Source organism: Oncorhynchus masou, chromosome 31, assembly GCF_036934945.1.
Source record: "Oncorhynchus masou masou isolate Uvic2021 chromosome 31, UVic_Omas_1.1, whole genome shotgun sequence".
Lineage (NCBI taxonomy): Eukaryota > Metazoa > Chordata > Actinopteri > Salmoniformes > Salmonidae > Oncorhynchus > Oncorhynchus masou.
In genome coordinates this window covers 36,862,462-36,878,266 of record NC_088242.1, presented here as the reverse complement: position 1 = coordinate 36,878,266, position 15,805 = coordinate 36,862,462, and the positions used below count along the sequence as shown (strand labels likewise).

The following is a 15,805-nucleotide window of genomic DNA, read 5'->3' as shown; positions in this document are numbered from 1 at the left end:
CACAACCAGCCCCTAGTTCGCCTCCTCTGCTCCATGAGTAGTTTGTTTCCGGTCCCCGAGCTTGGAGAGCTTGCAGAGCCTTTTTGTTTCAATGTTCGCTGGTATACGAGCAGCAGCCCTATGCTGATGCTAGCAACCGGGCCAAGATTTCAGCTCCCATAGTGTCGCTGAGATGTAGATCGGGTTTCACACCTTCACCGTTGAGATCGGCTGGAATGAGGAGGTCCTTCAGGGAGAATTCCAGAGCGCTCTCACTGAGACCATCAAGGATGAGTTGGTGTCCAGGGATGAGCCTGATGGACTCGAGGAGCTCATTTATCTCGCCATCCACATTGACAACCGTCGGAGAGAGAGGGCAGAACCCACACGGCTCGACCGGCCCGTCTCTCTCCTGAGGAGAGACAGCGGCGAGTCAGCATTAGGAGCTGCCTATACTGTGGCCATGTTGGACACTTGTTCACTGCGGCCAGTTAAAGGGGGTGGCTTGGCTGTTGTGGGGGATATACTGTTTATTCAAAGAACCGTTCCATCCAAGCACTCTTGTATGGCAAAGCCAGGATTGTTCTCTACCTGCCCTCATCGACTTGGGTGCCGGCGAGAGTTTCCTGGAACGAGGTGTTGTTACCCAGTTGGGTCTTGACACTGTTCCACCCGATTCACCCCTCGATGCCAATGCTCTCAATGGACAGCTTCTCGCCCGTGTCAGTGAGAGAACTGTGCCGGTCATCCTGCGTCTCTCTGGGAATCACCAGGAAAGGATCCGTCTCCACATAAGTGACTGCCCTCGCTCTCCCCTGGTTCTTGGCCATCCTTGGTTAAAGCTGCACAACCCACAGATCGACTGGACCGCTGGAAGGGTCACCACTTAGAGTACCTTTTGTCACTCTAATTGTCTATATTATGTCATTCCCCCTGCCTTGTCTGTGCCCCAGTGCATTCCAGAACCCACGGGCCTGTCATCAGTTCCTCCAATCTAATTCCTGTGTTCAGCAAGCACCACACCCTGTCTCTGCCGCCTTATCGGCCGTACGACTGCGCTATTGACCTCCAACTTGGAGCTCTTCTCCCCTGTAGCCAGTTGTATAACCTCTCTGCCCCAAGCAAGAGGCTATGGAGGGGTACATCCAGGATTCCAAGGCTGCAGGAAATGTCAGGCCTTCTTTCTCTCTGGTAGGGGCTGGGTTTTTTTTGTCACTGAGGCCGTGCTTAGATTTCCGTGGACTGAATAGTATCACTGTTAGGAACAAGTATCCCTTTCCACTCATCAGTCCTGCTTTTGCCCCCCTCCATGGTGCCACGGTGTTCACTAAACCTCCGGAATGCCTTTCACCTTGTCCGCATCAGAGGGGGACGAGTGGAAAACGGCGTTCAATACACAACTTGGACTCTGAGTATTTGGTCATGCAGTTTGGTCTCACTAACGCCCCTGTTGTTTTCCAGAGCCTGGTTAACAACACTGTCATCTCAGATTTTCAAAATCTTGTGTAAGAGTATTGATAGCTAGCATAGCATTAAGCCTAGCATTCAGCAGGCAACATTTTCACAACATTTTCACAAAAACAAGAAAAGCATTCAAATAAAATAATTTACCTTTGAAGAACTTCAGATGTTTTCAATGAGGAGACTCTCAGTTAGATAGCAAATGTTCAGTTTTTCTAAATCGCTCCGTTTTGTTCATCAATGTTTGGCTAAGAAAACCCCCCGAAAATTCAGTCATTACAACGCAAACTTTTTTCCAAATTAACTCAATAATATCGACAGAAACATGGCAAATGTTGTTTAGAATCAATCCTCAAGGTGTTTTTCACATATCTATCGATGATAAATCATTCGAGGCAGTTGACTTTCTCTTCTGAAGAAAATGGAAACACGCATGCAGCTGGAGATTACGTAATAATTTCGACGGAGGACACCAGGCGGACACCTGGTAAATGTCGTCTCTTATGGTCAATCTTCCAATGATATGCCTACAAATATGTCACAATGCTGCAGACACCTTGGGGAAACGGCAGAAAGTGTAGGCTCATTCCTGGCACATTCACAGCCATATAAGGAGACATTGGAACACAGCGCATTCAAAATCTGGGCCATTTCCTATATGAAATTTCATCTTGGTTTCGCCTGTAGCATTAGTTCTGGGGCACTCACAGACAATATCTTTGCAGTTTTGGAAACGTCAGAGTGTTTTCTTTCCAAAGCTGTCAATTACATGCATAGTCGAGCATCTTTTCGTGACAAAATATCTTGTTTAAAACGGGAACGTTTTTCATCCAAAAATGAAATACTGCCCCCAGAGTTTCAAAAGGTTAATGACATTCTTAGGGATGTGATAGGACGCTTCGTTTTTGTCTACGTGGATGACATACATTTTTTCTAAGGACCCTGAGGCTCACCGGCAACACGTTTGCCAATGGCTGTTGGAGAATAAGCTTTTTGTTATGGCAGAGAAATGTGAGTTTTATGTTTCCTCTGTGTCCTTCCTGGGATACATAATTGCACAAGGACAGTTACGGATGGACCCTTCCAAGGTCAGGGCAGTCAGAGTGGCCTGTGCCCTCGAATCTGAACCAGCTACTGCATTTCCTGGGGTTTGCCAGGTTTTACACACGTTTCATCCGTGACTACAGCTGTTTGGCAGCCCCTCTCACCACCACCTCCACTCCGTTCCAATGGTCCCGAGGCAGAGGCAGCGTTCCGGGAACTCAAGCACCACTTCACTTCCGCTCCGATCCTCACCCAGCGTTCCTCCTCTGATCAGAAGCACCACCCACGTGCTTTCTTGTTCCACAAGCTCTCACCTGCAGAAATGAATTTCAACATAGGTAGGCGGGAAATTCTGGCTGTGAAGCTGACTCTTGAGGAGTGGCGTCACTGGTTGGAGGGCTCGGTTCTCTCCTTCATTGTGTGGACGGACCACAGAAACCTGTCTTACATCCAGACCGCCAAACGTCTGAACTCCCGGCAGGACGGTGGGCATTCTTCTTTGGAAGATTCAACTCCACACTCACTTATCTCCCCGGATCTAAGAATATTAAGCCTGACGCCCACTTCCGTCAGTTCGCCGCAGACAACACAGGTTCCGAGCCAGAAACCGGTATGCCATCCACCTGCATCGTTACCACTGTCCCCTGGGAGATCAAGTCCCATATTCGCCAGGTTCAGTAGAACCAGCCTGACCCAGGTAATGGTCCTAGAAAGGCTCTGTTTGTTCCAGATTCAGTTCGCTCTGAAGTTCTTCAGTAGGCCCATTCTACTCACCTAACCTGTCACTGTGGCATGAACCAGACAGTCACCTTCCTGCGTCAGCGCTTTTGGTGGCCCACCATGGAGAGAGACATCCTAGAGTTCGTCTCAGCCTGGTCTGTGCCCGGACAAAAACTCCACCAAACCCACTTCCGGTCTGCTTCGCCCTCTTCTCATACCCAGTCGCCCCTGGTCACACAGATCTGGACTTTGTCATTGGCCTTCCCCAATCTAACGGTAACTCAGTCATCCTCACCATTATCGACAGATTGTCCAAAGCGGCTCACTTCATCCCCTCTCCAAGCTTCCATCCTCCAGGGAGACAGCGGACCTGCTGGTATCCCATGTGTTTCAGCTGCATGGCATTCTCACTGACATCGTTTCAGACAGGGGACTCCAATTTAAATCCCAGGTATGGAGATCCTTCTGTTCACCACTTGGTATTAAAGTTAGTCTTTCATCTGGATATCACCCCCAGACCGAACGGGCCAACCTGGAGCTGGAGACTGCCCTACGCTGTGTGACTTCGGCTAACCCTTCCTCCTGAAGTGCTCAGCTACCCTGGGTGGAAAATGCCCACAACACCCTCATCAACGCCTGGTGAGATATGTCATCCTTTGAGTGTGCTCTGGCCTATCAACCCCAATTGTTCCCTGCCCAGGAAGTCGAGGTAGCAGTGCCCTCAGTCCATGACCACATGCACCGTTGTCATTGCACCTGGAGGAGGACCTGGGCTGTCCTTTACCGTGCCTTCACCAGGAAACACTCCAGGCCAAAGGGTATGGCTCTCGTCGAAGGACTTGCCCTTGAAAGTGGCTTCCAGGAAACTTGCCCCCTGATTCATTGGTCCCTTTGAGATTGATCGTGTCATTAACCTCTCTGTTGTGCACCTGAAACTCTCTTATTAAGATCGACCCAACCTTCCATGGGTCCATGATTTTAAACCTGTCTGCTCCAGTCCCCTGTCTCCTCCTGCAGCAACTCCTCCACACCCTCGGCTCGTCAATGACCATCCTGCCTATACCGTCCGGTGGCTTTTGGATGTGGTCTGCCATGCCCTCTAGTGCTCATCTAGTGCTCATCCGGTGTTGCCTTGACCTGCCGCCACTCCCCCAGTGCTCGCTCCCTCTCCCTGTGTGTGTGGGCAGAGACAGGTGTGCTGGAGTCAGAGCAGATCCCCACCAGCTGCAACCTGTTCCATAATCAAGACCTCTGAGTATCTACAAATACTCAGTCCTGCCACTTCCACACTGCCAGATCATAATTTCTGCTCAGTCAGTCTTCTAGCCGTTTGTTCATGTTGTGCCTGTTTTCCCTTGCCTGATGCTGTTTTCCTCTCTGCTACAGTTCTGCCCGCTCTGCCTCTGGTCCCTGTCTCCAATCCGACTTCTCGTCAGTCCTGCTACTCTGTCCTGGATTCTACACTCCCTTCATTTCCCCTCCAAACCTGCTTACCCTGTCTCCACACCTCTCGCTCCAGCCTCCGCACCTGGTTTCCAGCAACCCGCTCGGGATTCACCTGGCCTGCACTCAACCCCCCCGTGTTTCAATAAAAACCTTGGTTAACTCGTCTGAGTCTGCTCTTGGGCTCCGCTTCGCGCGACACAAAGACAAATAGTTTTGCATTGTTTATTTTATTCAGCCATCCATTAGAGGTGTCCTTCTTCTCAGACAAATTAGGGATGTTTTGAATAAAATACAAATGAAGTGAGTGATAGTTTACCTCAGTCGCCACTGGGACCTCCATCTCTACAGTACCTCTCACTGTTACAGAAGAGGTCAGAGAGGGTGAATGAGAGGAGAGGAAAGGAGGTGTGTTTTTTCTTCTCTCACTCGTCTGTTAGAGGCTGATAAAGACGGCTGCATTCAGACCTGTTCTGTTCAAGGCTGTACACACCAGTAGACAGAACATCTTTCTCCTCTCTCTCCTGTGTAAATAATCCTTGCAGTGTTATCAGTGAGAGAGAGAGAGAGCAGGCTACAGCTCCATTCTACCCAGTCATGCGGTAATTACAGCATATTATACACCCTTCAGAGACCCCCCCCAAAAAAAGTGTGAAATGACAAAGGGAAGTGCGGAGCGTGAGGTTGGAGAAGGGGTTTGGAACAAAAAGCTCAGTCCCCAGTCCCTGTGGAGTGATTTCCCATACACCCTTATGTGAGGTATACTTTCTGGCACCAAATGTTATGTACAGGCTGTCATGTCACTGTTACATGAGCTAAGAGGACAATATTATTTTTCTAAATTTGTACGTACTGTATTGACTTCAAAAAGGTGGAAATGTCATGATTGTTATGTATTGATGAATATTGTTATATCATTGTGGTATCTGCCATCTGGGCTGTGAATAAAGCAAGCTCACTGTGGTCTAAGCATGATCATTCTATCTCGGCTGATTATGTGATTATATTCATAAATTCATAATTTCCAACCTCAGATGGAAGTTCTACACTATTCTATTTCCTGTTTTCATTTCATGACATCACACCAGATATTAAAGGTCAATTTAAAAGGTTTTAAAGTCCTCAAATACATTAGTATCAAATTCCATTTGAGTTTTTTTATCTCTTTACTTTATATTGAGTCTTATCATAGTGATCCTAGTGGAAGCCATCCATAGATAGCCTGTTGATATGCTCTATGTCTGTGTCCTCTCCACAGCTCTCCTCTTGCTCTACGACGTCACTAACAAGGCCTCCTTTGACAACATCAAGGTAAGTCTCAGTCCTGTGTCAGTCCTGTCTGCGGGGCTCATCAACTTTTAACACTACATAAAGGCTTTTCTTTTCTTCATCTTTCCATCTCCTTCCCCCCACCTCTATTCATCTGGCATAGTCTAACCAGTGTCATCCCGCCATTCTCTTCACTTCCTTCATTTCTCTTTCATTGACATCTATGTTCACTTTCTCCATCCGTTTCTCCATTACTGTCTAACCTACTCCACCAACACACGGTGTCTTTCTCCCTCTATTTCTTTCCACTTGTTTGATTTGAGGTGACTTGATAAGCTGTTACAGTAAGTTGTGTAGAATAACATTATAATAGCTCTGTCTTGTTTTGTAATATACCATTTTGAAATAGAACTCATGGTGAGGTCAGAGATGGTTCTGATGATTATAATGGTGATGGTGAGAGTGTGTAGGTCTAAATCCCAGGTAGTTATTTTCCAAAATGGTGAAACAGATCAGCTGTGCCACAAAATGGTGCCATCTCTCGGATTTAACAGGCTGCTCTCCAGCGAGACTGTGAATTTGAGGTCATTTCGACTCCATTTGATGTAACCTCATCTTTTCACCCCTTCAGTCTTCTCCACAGACGTATTACAGTCTTTTGATTAACATTAAAGGACAAGAAGTCTTGGCGACAGGGGGTTTAAACATGGGCTATTTAAATGGCATGTAGTCATCAAAGAGAGAGGCTATGTTGCGTTGCTGCAGACCCGCCTGTTCCCACTGCTGTAACTGCAGCTGGTTCTCCTATCATTAATACATGGTGGAACAGGAGGTACGCACTGTAGAGGTCCCTAGGGAAGCAGAGACAGCGTGGATACTCTCACTTACTTTCATTTTGATCAACAGCACAGTTGCTCATACTCACGTAAGGGACAGTTAGAAAATTACTGTGGGGGGGGGGGGTGTAGGGGAGGGTGGTGTAACTTGTTTTATTGGGCACAGGGGAGCGTAGTGCATTGTTCCCTGGTTTACATTAGCTATTTTGCAGGTTTTCCTATATATACTGGACCAAAATATAAATGCAAAGTGTAAAGTGTACCATTTTCTATGTGCCTCCCATATCAAGGGGTTTTGATACTTTCTTTAAACACTAGGCTATGACACAGTACCCACATGGGTTGCCGCCGTCAGCTCCGGGCTCATATTCGTCACACTTGCACCTTTGATATTCCCTCTCCAAAGACCATGAAACAACATGTTTCGTTGCCCATGATGAGGCTTTATATCAGCTATTGACCTCACAATAAGCCAGATTCGAGTAATTTCCATGATGGCTTTGTGGTGCTGAAATGGGATGTGTCAGCCGCGGCACAATCAATCGGGAGGTGGACAGCGCATTGGTGTTGAAATTAGGCTAATTCGAGTAATTCATTTCAACGGTCTTCATTTTAATTTAAAATGAAATAAGAGCAAAAAGGATTTGTGTTGTAGCATATCTCTTCCTATCACCTCCTTCCAAAGACAGCGCCGACAGACATGGCAACTCTGCTTCTAGCTCCTAAGCAACTCTGCAGTATTTCTTTGTGTCTGTGTTATATCTAACATTATTAGCCCACAATGTAAAACAATTTGGAATACTCGTCAGTTTAATGTTTACATACTGTTTTACTCATCTCATATGGCCAGTACCAGTCAAACACCTACTCATTCAAGGGCTTTTCTTTACTATTTTCTACATTGTAGAATAATAGTGAAGACATCAATACTAAGAAATAACATATATGGAATCATGTCGTAACCAAAAAAGTGTTAAACAAATAAAAATATATTATGTATTTTAGATTCTTCAAAGTTGCCACCCTTTGCTCTGATGACAGCTTTGCACACTCTTGGCATTCTCTCAACCAGCTTCACCTGGAATGCTTTTCCAACAGTCTTGAAGGAGTTCCCACATATGCTGAGCACTTGTTGGCTGCTTTTCCTTCACTCTGCGGTGCAACTCATTCCAAACCATCTCAATTGGGTTGAGTTCGGCTGATTGTGGAGGCCAAATCATCTGATTCCACATTCCATCACTCTCCTTCTTGGTCAATAGCCCTTACACAGCCTGGAGGTGTGTTGGGTTATTGTCCTCTTGAAAAACAAATTGATAGTTCGCAAACCAGATGGGAAGGCGTATCGCTGCAGAATGCTGTGGTAGCCCTGCTGGTTAAGTGTGCATTGACTTCTAAATAAATCACTGACAGTGTCACCAGCAAAGTGCCACCACACCATAACACCTCTTCCTCCTTGCTTCACGGTGGGAACCACACTTGCAGAGATCATCCATTCACCTACTCTGCGTCTCACAAAGACATGGCGGTTGGAACCAAAAATCTCAAATTTGGAATCATCAGACCAAAAGACAGAAACCCCCGGTCTAATGTCCATTGCTCGTGTTTCTTGGCCCAAGCAAGTCTCCTCTTATTATTGGTGTCCTTTAGTAGTGGTTTCTTTGCAGCAATTCAACCATGAAAACCTGATTCATGCAGATGTTGAGATGTCTCTGTTATTTGAACTACTTTGTAGGGTGGCTACTTTGAATAATCTAAAATATATTTTGATTTGTTTCACACTTTTTTGTTTACTACTGGATTCCATATGTGTTATTTCATAGTTTTGATGCCTTCACTATTAGTAAAAAATAAAGAAAACCATTGAATGAGTAGGTGTGTCCAAACTTTTGACTGGTACTGAATATATATTTTTAATCTTTTCACTGTAAACTCCCTCCTCTTTCTCATTCATATACTGTATCTCAGTATCATATTTATGTTTATTACCTATGTGTTCGTGCAGATCACAGTATGATAAATCAACTATTCCCATTTGAGTTTGATGGACCCCTGCCTGCTTATGTTTCCCATGCATAATGCACGCTTGACAGCCCGTCTACATCCACAACATAGAGTTTCACCCTCATACTGGAGCATAGTACATGACAGCATTATCATTTTAAGCAGGTGCTGTTTAGCTCTTCAGAGGCAGGTGCATTGAGGGAGACAAGGGCTGGGAGCAGGGGCGGACTAATTGATTTTAGGGCCCCAAGCAGATGCCAGTCTTGTGTATGTATGTACTCGTGTATGGCCAAGTGTGTGGGAGTAAGAGAGGAACGAGTAGACATCCCATTGTGTCACATGCAAGGTGAAAACATTTCTGAGAGCACCACCGAATGCACTTAGTGAGGAACAAACCATGTAGTTTATCACACTATAATTCTATTGCTAAAATTACCTTACATCTGTAGGGGAACTATGACCAGGGTGATCACTGACCTGTTTTGAAGTCAACCTGGACTATTCAAATGAGTTTTCGCTTTGGACTTTAAACATTTTGTTCCTCATGATTGTGTATTATAAATACAATTGAACTAAAACTATAAACTATTGGGGCTATATTTTAACAAACCTAATGCAATGGTAAATATAGGTTTGGGGTTGTGTCAGAAATATTGTGCTATTTTCAAAACTGGAAATATGGGCGCAGTGTCACGCCATGGCCATAGAGAGGCTTTTTATTCTCTATTTTGGTTAGGCCAGGGTGTGACTAGGGTGGGCATTCTATGTCCTTTTTTCTATGTTTTGTATTTCTATGTCTTGGCCTGGTATGGTTCTCAATCAGGGACAGCTGTCTATCGTTCTCTCTTATTGAGAACCATACTTAGGTACCCTTTTCCCCCACCTGTTTTGTGGGAAGTTAACTTTGACTTTGTTCAGGGCACATAGCCCAAAGCTTCACGGTTTGGTTTTGTTCTTTGTTTTGTCGTCATCATTTTTAATAAAGAGAAAATGTACGCTTACCATGCTGCACCTTGGTCCAGTCCTTCAGCCAGCCGTGACACGCAGTAGCTGGCGGTGGCGCGAAAGGTCTGGGTTGTAGGTGTGTTGAGGCTTGACCACTCACTGGCCAATTAGAACGTGCTCCATGGCTAAATATGTGGTTGCTTTAAGTCGCGCATTTATAGTCTTTTATGTATTGCGTTGTCATCACCTCCAATTCGAATGTTAGTCCGGACTGGGACCCTCGTTGCGGGCCCCGGACTGGGGACCGTCGCTGGAGGCTCCGGACTTGAGACCGACGCTGGAGACTCCGGACGTGGGACCGTCGCTGGAGGTTCCGGACGGTGGACCGTCGCTGGAGGTCCCGGACTGGGACCGTCGCTGGAGGCTCCGGACTTGAGACCGACGCTGGAGACTCCGGACGGTGGACCGTCGCTGGAGGTTCCGGACTGGAGACCGTCGCTCGAGGCTCCGGACTGGAGACCGTCGCTCGAGGCTCCGGACTGGAGACCGTCGCTCGAGGCTCCGGACTGGAGACCTTCGCTGAAGGCTCCGGACTGGAGACCGTCGCTGGAGGCTTTGTACCATGACTCCTCACTGGAGGCTTTGTGCCATGACTACTCACTGGAGGCTTCATGCCATGACTCCTCACTGGAGGCTTCTTGCCATGGATCATCACTGGAGGCTTTGTGCCATGGATCATCACTGGAGGCTTCGTGCCATGGATCATCACTGGAGTGGAGAGACACAGGAGGCCTGGCTTTGGCAGGCACAGGACTCACCAGGCTGGAGAGACATACAGGAGGCTTTGTCCTTGGCAGAGGCACCGGATACACTGGGCCGTGGAGGCGCACTGGAGGTCCAGACACTCTTATTATCTATGCCAAGGTGCTTTGAAGCTATTCAAGTCCAAATGAAATTGTATTTGTCACATGCGCCGAATACAATGGGTGTAGACTTAATTAACCATGAAATGCTTGCTTAATAAAAAGAGAAATAGGAATAAAATACAGAAGAGGGGATTTATACAGTGCATTCGGAAATTATTCAGACCCCTTGACTTTTTCTACATTTTGTTACGTTACAGCCTTATTCTAAAATTGATTAAATTGTTTTTCCCCCCTCATCAATCTACACACAATACCCCATAATGACAAAGCAAAAACAGTTATAAAAAAAGTTTTCGAATTTATTTGAAATGTAAACTGAAATATCACATTTACATAAGTATTCAGACCCTTTACACAGTACTTTGCTGAAGCACCTTTGGCAGCGATTACAGCCTAGAGTCTTCTTGGGTATGACGCTACAAGCTTGGCACATCTGTATTTGGGGAGTTTCTCCCGTTCCTCTCTGCAGATCCTCTCAAGCTTTGTTGGACCTTATATAGACAGTTGTGTGCCTTTCCAAATCATGTCCAATCAATTGAATTTACCACAGGTGGACTCCAATCACATTGTAGAAACATCTCAAGGATGATCAATGAAAACAGGATGTACCTGAGCTCAAATTCGAGTCTCATAGCAAAGGGCCTGATTTACTTATGTAAATAAGGTATTTCCGTTTATAATTTTTAATACATTTGCCAAAATGTATAAAAACCTGTTATCGCTTGGTCATTATGGGGTACTTAGTGTAGTTTGCAGATAAAAAAAATGTGTATACCTTTTTGAAAAGGGCTGTAACATAACAAAATGTGGAAAAAGTCAAGGGATATTAATACTTCCCAAAGGGACTGTATACAATATAGTCTGGTGAGTGTGCACAGAGTCAGTGCATTAATAAACTAATTAACAGTCTTATGGCTTGGGACTACAAGCTGTCTTGAACCCTGTTGGTCCGAGAGTTGATGCTCTGGCACAGTTTTCCGGACTGTAGCAGAGTGAACAGTCTATGGCTTGGATGGCTGGAGTCTTTGACAATTTTTCAGGCCTTCCTCTGATGCAGCCTGATATAAATCAAATCAAATCAAATCAAATTTTATTTGTCACATACACATGGTTAGCAGATGTTAATGCGAGTGTAGAGGTCATGGATGGCAGGGAGTTTGGCCCCAGTGATATACTGGACTGTCCGTACCACCCTCTGTAGCGCTTTGTGGTGCATTTGCTGTACCAAGTGGTGATGCAGCCAATCGAGATGCTCTCGATGGTGCAGCTGTGGAAATGTTTGAGGATCAGTGGGCCCATGCCAAATTCTTTCAGCCTCCTGAGGGGGAAGAAGCGCTGTTGTGCCCTCTTCACATCTGTGCGGGTGGGTGTTCTTAGTGATGTGGATGCCAAGGAACGACCCTCTCCACTACAGCCCCTTCGATGTGGATGGGAGCTTGCTCTCCCTTCTTTGTCCTGTAGTCCACGATCAGCACTTTGGTCTCACTGACGCTGAGGAAGAGGTTATTGTCATTGCATCACGCTGCAAAGTCTCTGACCTCCTCCCTGTAGGCCGTTGGTGATCAGGCCTACCACCGTTGCGTTGTCAGCAAACTTGATTATGGGTGTGTTGGTGTCGTGTGCGGAAACGCAGTCGTGAGTTAACAGGGAGTACAGGAGGGGGACTAAGCACACACCCTTGAGGGGCCCCCATGTTGAGGGTCCGCATGGCGGAGATGTTGTTGCCTACCCACACCACCTGGGAACGTCCCGTCAGGAAGTCCAGGATCTAGTTAGAGAGGGAGGTGTTCAATCCCATGGTGTCCAGCTTGGTGATTAACTTGGAGGGTACTATGGTGTTGAACACTGAGCTATAGTCTCTGAACAGAATTCTCACATAGTTATTTCTCATCTTGTCCAGGTGGGAGATGACAGTGTGAAGTGCAATTGCGATTGCGTCATCTGTGCATCTGTTGGGGCGGTATGCAAATGGTTTGGGTCCAGGTTGTCTGGCCCAATGGCCTATTAAGACACTTTATGTTGGTGTTTCCTTTATTTTGGCAATTACCTGAACATGCTGCATGCATGACCTTTGTGTTTGACCCTATTCACAACATTATATCCTTGCGGTGATGCTCAAGCTTAGGTGGTTTGTCTGGCAGCATCCATTCAGTTTTTCTTTTCAAGCACTCCACTCTGCAAGACCATCCCTCCATTCTTCCATCCCGCTCTCATTCTCTCTATCTCTGTTTTCCGTAGAGATGTGGAGGGCCTTGAGTGCTCTGTTAGTTTGAATGGAGAGGTTTGAAGAGAAGCCTTGGAGAGATTGTCGGGAGATGGGAGACTAGTTTGAACTGGTTCCCACCCATGCAATTTCATGATAGGTTTAATAGAGCTACAGCTCGGTTCAATAGAGATACACATACTATTTTACACTCAAAATGAAGAGGGGAAAGGAGAAAGACTGGGGTATAAGGAAGAGGAATAGAGAGAGAAGATGACAGAGAGAAACAAACAGACTGTTGAAGACAGATTTAGAATTAGGTGTAAATCATTTCTGAGTTCATAGTTCTTTTTCAGATGTTGATGTGATACCTGTGCCCTGTGGCGTGTCTAGTCTGAGACTGAGACGGAGACTGAGGGCAATAGTGTGGAAGTCTAGCCCAACAGACGGATTTGAGACCAATTCCCAGCTGAGCTTGCTATTGGCTGCTTGGTAATTTGTTGCCTCTGCTCCTTCTCTTTCAGGCTGATTGACGATTGTTACAATGCACACACACACAAATTAAACACACACACACACACACACACACACACACACACACACACACACACACACACACACACACACACACACACACACACACACACACACACACACACACACACACACACACACAGCTTGCTCCTATTCCAATCAAGGATTCTGTATTTATTTCTGTCTAGCAACATTAGTAGGCAGAAATGGTCCACAGAGCAGCAGGATGAAAAGTTTATTGTTAAAATTTGATCATAACTGACTGCACAGGTGGGAGTCATTCCTGACAAAGGTACAAATGTCATCAATCTCATAAAATACCATATGGGAGCATAATTTATTTTCATCTAATATTTTTTCAATCTCCAGTTTGGCTGCTCTCTCCCTCAGTACAAATACCACAGATACAGTATACCAGTCTGATATCAACCGTCTCCCCTGTTGGACCTTTATGTAGTTCAGAGCTGAGGTTCACTCTTCTCCACTGGATCTCACCATTGTTCTCTTTCTTTCTCTCTCTCTCTCTCTCTCCCCCTTTTATTCTCTCTCTCTCAATCATTCTTTGCTTTTCTCTCTCTTCCACTCTCTCCACCCCATCTTTGTTGAACCCGTCTTCTGCCCATTCCTTTTCAACAACACGTATCAAGGTATGGACAGAGTTAGAGCACCATGGCACTCTGTTGCAGTTCTGAGTTCAGACAGTTCAGATATCTCTATATGCGGTGACCTTTGTGCTGGCTTACAGACTATGCTGCATCGAACAAAATGGTGCCTCACTCATAATCTGTGAATAACTATACACAGCCATCTATTGTTCATTTTGAAATGAATACAAGACATGAAAGCATCCGCAGCCACTAACATTACATGCTCACCCGCTACATAGTCACCATTCTCAGTTGAAAGCAATGTTAAACCAATGACACAGAGGTTGTAAAGTTGAGCGTGACACCTTTATATATTTTTATACTGTCTTGCCTCCTATCATCAGCCCTGCAGATGCTGCTCACTCTGCTGTGATCCACACGCACGCACACACACGCACGCACACACACGCACGCACACACACACACGCACGCACACACACGCACGCACACACACGCACGCACGCACACACACGCACGCACGCACACACACACACGCACGCACACACACACACACGCACGCACGCACGCACACGCACGCACGCACACACACACGCACGCACACACACGCACGCACGCACACACACGCACGCACACACACGCACGCACGCACACACACGCACGCACACACACGCACGCACACACACGCACACACACGCACGCACGCACACACACTCACAAACACACACGCACACACTGCATTCCAGGTTTGGTGAGTAACGGACTACATGTAACTGACAACAAAGAAACTGATTACAAAAGAACTGTAACTGTAGTCCGTGATGTTACCAGCAAAAATATTGATACTTCTGAAAAACTGGATGATTACTTCTAGGATTATTTTTAAATTCAGAAAGGTATGTATGTGATTTTTTTTTTTTTTTTTTTTTTTTTACACCTTTCTGTTTTCTCAATGATATTCAAATCAGCATTGAAAAAAAGTTGACGCTTAAGTTTGTTCAGCCTGAGCGAGTCTGACCACAAGTCAGAGTCCACTATGATGACACACCAAATGCGTTTGATGGATCGCCGAAAAAGAGCAGGAATAAGCTTTTGTAGGCTACTGTCCAAGGTATGTCTTCCAATGGTGCGACTGATGTCGCTATCCAAACATTATCCAATTTGAATAAACACTTGGAGGTAAGGATGACAGCAGTGGTGTAGCCTACGGGTAATAAGGATATCACCTACACAGCGTGTTGATGTGAATCACACTGCTGCTCTCTCATTGACCTATTTGCACCTTACAGGTAAAACAATTATGCCAATCTATATTTCCAAGTCCTTTTATTAAAGATCATGGGGTATTAAATGAATTGGAATGACTTTAAATGTGACAGACTTTAATGTAAAGATAATGTAAAGATTTAATGACTTTAATGTAAAGATATAGCCTATCTGTAGTAAAACGCAATGGGTTAGAAGAAGCCTACACAACCATCCCATAAAGTAAAATGCAACATCCATATATGGCCAGCTGTGTAAACTCTTAACATTGATTTATCCTCCAATAGATGTCTTTCAATTGGTAATACTCATTTGTATCTCCTTGTAATGCCTCTTATTAAGGGGAAAGTAATCTAAAGGTAACTGAAAGTAATTAGACTACTTTACTGAGTTTGGGTAATCCAAAAGTTACGTTACTGATTACAATTTTGGACTGCTAACTAGTAACTGTAACGGATTACATTTGGAAAGTAACCTACCTAACCCTGCTGCATGCACATCATCATCATCATTCACATAGTTCTTATTAAACTGTAAGGCTGAGCCAGGCACTGAAACCAAAGAAACACAACA

General features: G+C 45.5%; 1 protein-coding gene across 1 annotated transcript in view; it reads left to right on the top strand.

The window, feature by feature from the left end:
* LOC135525181 (ras-related protein Rab-26-like) overlaps positions 1–15,805 on the top strand; it is a 106,775-nt gene that overhangs the window by 67,709 nt on the left and 23,261 nt on the right. The window contains exon 5 of the mRNA XM_064952916.1: positions 5,906–5,958. Within this exon, the coding sequence (XP_064808988.1) occupies positions 5,906–5,958 (53 nt within the window). The remainder of the gene's footprint in view (positions 1–5,905; positions 5,959–15,805) is intronic.